The sequence below is a fragment of the Panulirus ornatus genome, chromosome 52 (assembly GCF_036320965.1).
Source record: "Panulirus ornatus isolate Po-2019 chromosome 52, ASM3632096v1, whole genome shotgun sequence".
Taxonomy (NCBI): Eukaryota; Metazoa; Arthropoda; class Malacostraca; order Decapoda; family Palinuridae; genus Panulirus; species Panulirus ornatus.
In genome coordinates, this window is record NC_092275.1 from 14,643,533 (window position 1) to 14,650,367 (window position 6,835).

Consider the following 6,835-nt stretch of genomic DNA (forward strand, 5'->3'; position numbering starts at 1 on the left):
ACTTGCAGGTAAGGTGTATTCTCTCTCTCTCTCTCTCTCTCTCTCTCTCTCTCTCTCTCTCTCTCTCTCTCTCTCTCTCTCTCTCTCTCTCTCTCTCTCTCTCACTTACCGAAGACTGGTGTCCAGCCCCACAGCATCTCTATATCCATCGAGGCTGTGGGAGGGGAGGCAGAGACACAGGAACCACAAGCCTACTGCGGCATCAGACTCGCCACCTGCACCTAGTAGGCCTTCGTTTCAAGGGCTCGCCATCGTCGCAAGGGTCCCGCCTTAGAGAGTTCGCAGCAGCCCTTGTGTTCTGTATGCAACACTGACACTTTCCTGCACATTTCAGAGCACACTTCGTCTCCGTCTGTTTCAGCACTCGACTCCCATCCCTTCGTCAGGTTGCCCTGCTGGGTTCTTTGTACTTGTGTAGATGGATCTCAGAGAACGTCTGCCCTCCCTTCTAGACCCCCCAGTGCCATATTTGGTAACACTCTACAAGGAGAAAGTTATGGCGTAACCCGAAGTAGTACGTGTTGGCATAAATCTGGGAAATATATTGGTTTACAGCACAGCTTCTTGATGTGTCTCTTCTATTTTCATAGTTTCTCTTTCTTGTTTCTTGTGAACCCAGTTCGATTGTATGATATGAAGTGAGACCTTCTGACCGGTGGAGGGAACGGATGCTCTCACTCTTACGTTTCTTATGAGCCACATTCGAGGAATTGGTTGGCGGAGGGAGTGGTGCAGGAGTGGCGGGTCCTCAGAGACCCCTGGATCAGAGTGTTCTCCATTACAAAATAGGTCAGCGGCATCACAGGCACGGGGAGTACTGGACACAGCGGTAGCACACACTCAAGGAGAACAACACACACACAGCAGACCCTCACAGCGTCCCAACGGATACTGGATGTTGGCTGTTGGTTCTGCCTCCGCTGCTGCTGCTGCTGCTGCTCTAGGCGTACTTTTGCGGAAGTGTGGAGAGCGGTGCCTCCTCTACCCACGCCAACAGCAGCGTCCCGATATAAGTCAAGGCGCCCGTGCAAAAACCTTTCGACGGCAGCCCCGCACCACCAGAGAGGGAGGCGCCTCCACAGGTGCAAGAGCTCCGACGGGTCGGGCCACACACCGCCACCTCGGTGTGAGCTACGGGCAGGAGGGAGAGCTGGGGTGGCTGTGTCCACACTCACGACACCAACAACATTATGGCACTGTTGACCAAGACGACAAGACACCGGTGCCACGGGTGGTCGACGTGTAGGGACGGTCATTATTCTTAGGTTTTAGTGATCGTACGAGATGTGTCAGTATGATCAAGAGAGACAGAAAGTTAGCAGAGTCAAGGAGAGATCACAGGTTTACCTGCTTACGTGAAGGATCGTTCGTATGCTTGTGTGTGTGTAATTGTTGTTGTGCTACGGGAAGCGAGTTTTGCACTTGTGTTGCCCCGTCGCTTAACCCTATATACATGTAGTATCTTAACCTTATGTATACACATACACATATCCGCACCCCAGCTGTATGTGTGAGCTAATATCTCGCTGCCCAAATGGCCGATGTATTCAATTCTGTCTTTAAAGATTTACTTTATAACAAACGTGTGATCTTCAGTTAGTATGTTATGATTATTCGTTGATTCAATGAATTTACCATACCTTTACCCCAGCTGGTGTATAGGGTCAGGCTGGGCAGCACATGTCTCTTTTCATTGTTTACTGATGACGTTACTACTCAAAAAAAGAAAGAAAATTTAGTAATGATTGATATAAACTGAAGTCACTGGAGATAGCCAGCGACAAGAGAACCTCTCGCTCCTCCTAGTTTTCCTTTGCTCCCTAACCTTCTCTCTCTCATCACACTCAACAACCTCACAACAAAAACTTCCAAAGTCTCCACCTCCCTCAACCCTTCCCTCCATCAAACACTTCCACAAAATTCCTCAGACAAACCCCTCAAAAACCCTTCACCTCCAAACCTCCACCCATCACCCAGCACTCCCAAGACCCTTCCATCAAAAAACCTCTCCCTAATTTTTCATCTCATGGAACCCTTCCCTCCAGGTCACTAACGGTTGTTTACAGAGCAGCTTGACCTGTCTTGCTTGACCCCTTGAGCACGACACGACCCTGCGACACAAGGCGACGACCACCACCCTTGCGGATGATGGCCTGACTTGACCCAGAACGTACAGCTCAAACTCTGGGTCATCATACCCGAGGATCGTCCTGTCGTGCGTTCAACGATCGTACCTTCGTGAGTTGAGTGATCGTACCGTCGTGTTCAACGATCGTACCTTCGTGAGTTCAATGTTCGTACCGTCGTGCTCAAAAGGTAAAGGAACAATTTTCATGTCCCATTTCTCACCATCGCTGAACATGGTTATATTTCCACGTCAGTTTATCATTTACGCATCTTATACATTTGCATATCTTATATGAATCTGTATATTTTCATATACAGTATATCTAAACATGTCTTCACCTTATACAGTTAATGGTAAACATCGAAAGTAAACCTGCTGGCTCCTGCACCCTCTACCATGACCAATATGAGTGTATCCCTCACGTTCTGACGACCCAGGTATTTACGTACAATACATCAGTCCTGACCACAAGATAATCGTGGCTCAGGCCGTCTGTGATCCGTCCCCAACAAACCAAGACGCGTCACAACACAACACATGGGTTGACCTACTCCCCTTTGTCTGTCACATATTGTTCACTTGTCTTCAACGTAATTATTAACCTTAAAACCTTGTAAGTGCGTCATGTGTGATGCAGTTTTCACGCTTTCTGGTGTCCAGCCGGTAATGGTGATGGTTATCATGATAGAGTGAATGTGTGTGTGTGTGTGTGTGTGTGTGTGTGTGTGTGTGTGTGTGTGTCAGGCCTCAACCCTTCCACCATTTCCCTTGGTGACCGATGTAAATGACCCGCCAGAACGCCTGGACTCCTAGCTGAATATGTTTGTTGATGGTGTCAAGGTCATGAAGGAAGTAAGTAGTGAGGAGGATTTGATACATGACTGGTGAGGTTCAGCCAGAGGAAATGTAAAGTATAAACCATCGTGAAAGATCTTATCATTAAGCAGGAATCAAGCCACAGGGATCTTTGTGTGTGAGGGACTTGGGAGTTCACATTATACCTCAATTATCGCCAAGGTTCGACATTGGAACAATGAAGGAGACAAACTTTCTGACAGCAAATAGAATTGAAGTAAATAGTGAAGGAAATACTGAGCCACGTGAACACACCACTCATCAGACCAGAACTCGTGTGTGATTCTTGATTCTGACCAAAGCATTTACGGACGCACAGGCAAGTGATGTAGCAGGTGCAGAGGAGGACAACAAAGATGGTACCAGAATTAAGGGAGCTGCGTTACAGTGGGAGGTCAGGAGGCCAGAAATTCGTCCATCATGAAAGAGAGAAGAGTCATGGGCGAGTTATTTACAACCTTTAAGCTTCTGGACGAGTTTGGTAATGTCAACACCTAACAGTTGTTATAGAGATGCTAAGATAGAAAAATGAGACGTCATAACATGAAGCAAAACAAGAAAGTTGTTAAAGAAGATAGAGGCAGTACCCTCTCTCTCTCTCTCTCTCTCACACACACACACACACACACACACACACACACACACACCATATAATAATAACCATATTAGTCAAGGTTAAGGTTAAATATAAACGCCTCTCATTGAGGTGTTGGTGAGGGAGCAGTGGTGGCCCGTAGCCCCCGTGCCTGGCCACCGCTGCCAAGCATGACATCACTCACAAAGCCCTACAGTTACGTGAACACAATGTGACTCACGGAGGCCTGCTGGGCTCTTCCAGTCGTCCATGTGTGGCTCTCAGGTGTTCCCAGGGGGACAGACTCCGTCATCTTGCTCCTCTGGTCCTCCTTCAAGGCTTGGTGTATGACTGATGTTTACTTGTTACGTTGTTCCTCGTCCACTCTTGGCTTCCATCTTAACTTGTTGTGCTTGTTTGATTCACCTGTCAAGCAGTCCTTGCCTCACACTGTCTTCCCTTGTCTTGTATATCATTTACATGTTTCTTCTCATTCTCAGAGTTCTCTACAAGTTTTCCCAGAGTTGGACACACACCTAAGGCAATCCCAGTGTTTAGAAATCCTCTCCAGCTAAACCATTACTGTATAAGTCACTTTGGGCCAGGACTGCCTGGCCAGCCACCAGAGGAAATGTACGCTAAAGTCAAGGGTCGGCAGGAAACGGAGATGACACGTCATTACTTCGTCACGAATCTGTGACGTAGCGATGACTTCACCACCGTGAGACAGCTGGCGGTGACGGCGCATGCGTGCTGGACCTGATGAGGTAATTTATATGCAAGCTGAGAGATGGCCGACCCATGTTTGGTTTTCTAAGAACTCGGGAATATTCCACAGCGATTCATTTGTTTCTTGATAATTGTTCTGAGTTTATATAGAGTTCTCGGGAAGGATGGTGATGTGAGGTGTGCGTTGTGTGATGCGCTGCGTACAGTAGCGGTGTGTGAGCCTCCTGTCCTTCCTCCATGTGCGGGATGTGCACCAGGCCAGCCACAGATCCGGCTCTCCTGCCTCTGGCTCGACCCGTACTTAATTACTTTCGTGGTTAAGACACTTCAGAGATAAGAAAAAACGAACGTCTTTAAGTGACTGAAAGTAATAACTTGGTCAAGGACTACAGCACACACACACACACACACACACACACACACACACACACACCTTCCCTCAGGGCTTCATATTCTTTGTGTGTATTTGTTTATCAGTCTTGTTACTTGTCATCTTCTGTTGTTGAAGTTGTTGTTGTTGTGCTGTATATCCTGAGGGTAGACAGCCTCCACTGATCAGTGTAACACTAGCACTCATGAAGTATGGACTGGCACTACTGCCTCACTCGGTCAGGAGTGGTTGTGCCTGACGCTACTCTCCCAGACCAACGCAGAAACACTCCACCGTCAGTAGACACACTCCACCGTCAGTAGACACACTCCACCGTCAGTAGACACAGTCCACCGTCAGTAGACACAGTCCACCGTCAGTAGACACAGTCCGCCGTCAGTAGACACACTCCACCGTCAGGAGACACACTCCACCGTCAGGAGACACAGTCCACCGTCAGTAGGCACAGTCCACCGTCAGTAGACACAGTCCACCGTCAGTAGACACACTCCACCGTCAGTAGACACAGTCCGCCGTCAGTAGGCACAGTCCACCGTCAGTAGACACAGTCCACCGTCAGTAGACACACTCCACCGTCAGTAGACACAGTCCACCGTCAGTAGACACAGTCCACCGTCAGAAGACACACTCCACCGTCAGTAGGTCAGTGATTCATCAAGTACTGCACCATCAGTAGAAGTGTTACGGGATAGATTCCCCTCCATCATGTGCCCTGATCACTACTGCTGCGTGCGGCTTCCCTGAGGTAAACACATCCAGGTGGGAGGAGTTCATTTGCAAGGCATCTTCATGGAATGGCTGGCGAGGCAGTGGCGTCGTGAAGCACCACACACCACTGGGACATCCACGTTACTTCACTTCATATTATTCAGAAAAAGAGAACCAGACGACTTACGAACCATCACATCTCCAGCACGTATAGTGTCTTCTTCAAGGAAACGAATCATTGCTACTTTCTGATCATTTTCCACGTCACCACAATGTAATTTTCCCACTGATAACGAACAGACGTCTGGAGACGACGAATGAAAATCGCGATATGAAGTTGCTACACTTGTCGCACCGGGTCACACGCTTCACCAGGTACCTGGTTCAGCACTGCCTGGTTAGCACTGCTGTACTAGTGATACACTGGCCTCCCCCGCGCGCCATCTGCCTTATAAACCACGTTCTACAACACCAGATTCTTCTGCACCAGCTGACTGCTCTAGTCTAGGCAGGGGGGGGGGGCGGCGCCCCTGCTTCCCCTCCTTGCTAAGGTACTACACACAACGCTATATTTAACCCCGTATGAGGTGGCCAGGTGCGCCTGCAGCAGACTCCTGCCCTCTACACACGCTGCCAAGATCGGCTCTGTCACCACCTGGCACACTGGAGTGGGTGCCTCGTGAGGTCATGATGACTCTCTCTCTCTCTCTCTCTCTCTCTCTCTCTCTCTCTCTCTCTATCTATCTATCTATCTATCTATCTATCTATCTATCTATCTATCTCCTTCTCCACGCAGTAAACACACACCCAGAAGGATTCTCTGGCATGCCAAGTTACAGGCCAGTTTTAAAGGCCTTCATAATCAGCAGTCACATAGCAACTGTGTGTGTGTGTGTGTGTGTGTGTGTGTGTGTGTGTTGGTTCCTGCTGATCATCCTACACAGAGGGCGTTCCCCAGGCCGGGCCTCTGCACCAGGTGACCTCGTCCCCTCCCACACCCCCAGTACTGAACCCAACAAGAAAAACAACAACCGACTGTGGTAGTGTAGGTGGCGTAGGAACGACCCACCCTTCCTCATGGGTTACTGTTCCTCTTGTACTCTGCTGCTGCTGCTGCTCCTGCTGCTGCTGCTGCTGCTGCTGCTGCTGCTGCTGCTGCCTGCTGCTGCTGACTCTTGGCTCGGATGATATTGACTATGATGGTGACTCTAGTAATGCTCCAGTGAGAACTACTACTACCACTATTACTACCACTACTACAACTAGTACTATCACTACCACTACTACTACTACTACTACTACTACTACTACTGCTACTGATACTACTACTACTACTACTACTACTACTACTACTACTACTACTACTAGTAGTAGTAGTAGTAGTAGTAGCAGTTGTTGTAGTAGTATTCCTAAAAGTTTCCTTTACTTGATTCGATACAATGTGGACAGC

General features: G+C 48.6%; 1 protein-coding gene across 2 annotated transcripts in view; it reads right to left on the reverse strand.

The window, feature by feature from the left end:
* The window catches only part of LOC139765107 (uncharacterized), a 39,190-nt gene extending 33,388 nt beyond the window's left edge, over window positions 1-5,802 (reverse strand). Inside the window, exon 1 of one of the 2 annotated variants that reach the window (XM_071692285.1) lies at window positions 3,799-5,802. In XM_071692285.1, coding sequence (XP_071548386.1) covers window positions 3,799-3,829 — 31 coding nt within the window. In that variant the 5' untranslated portion in view covers window positions 3,830-5,802. Of the gene's footprint in view, window positions 1-109; window positions 1,039-3,798 lie in introns of those variants that run through there. The other variant, XM_071692284.1, reaches the window with a different exon arrangement.
* Window positions 5,803-6,835: the final 1,033 nt, after the last annotated feature.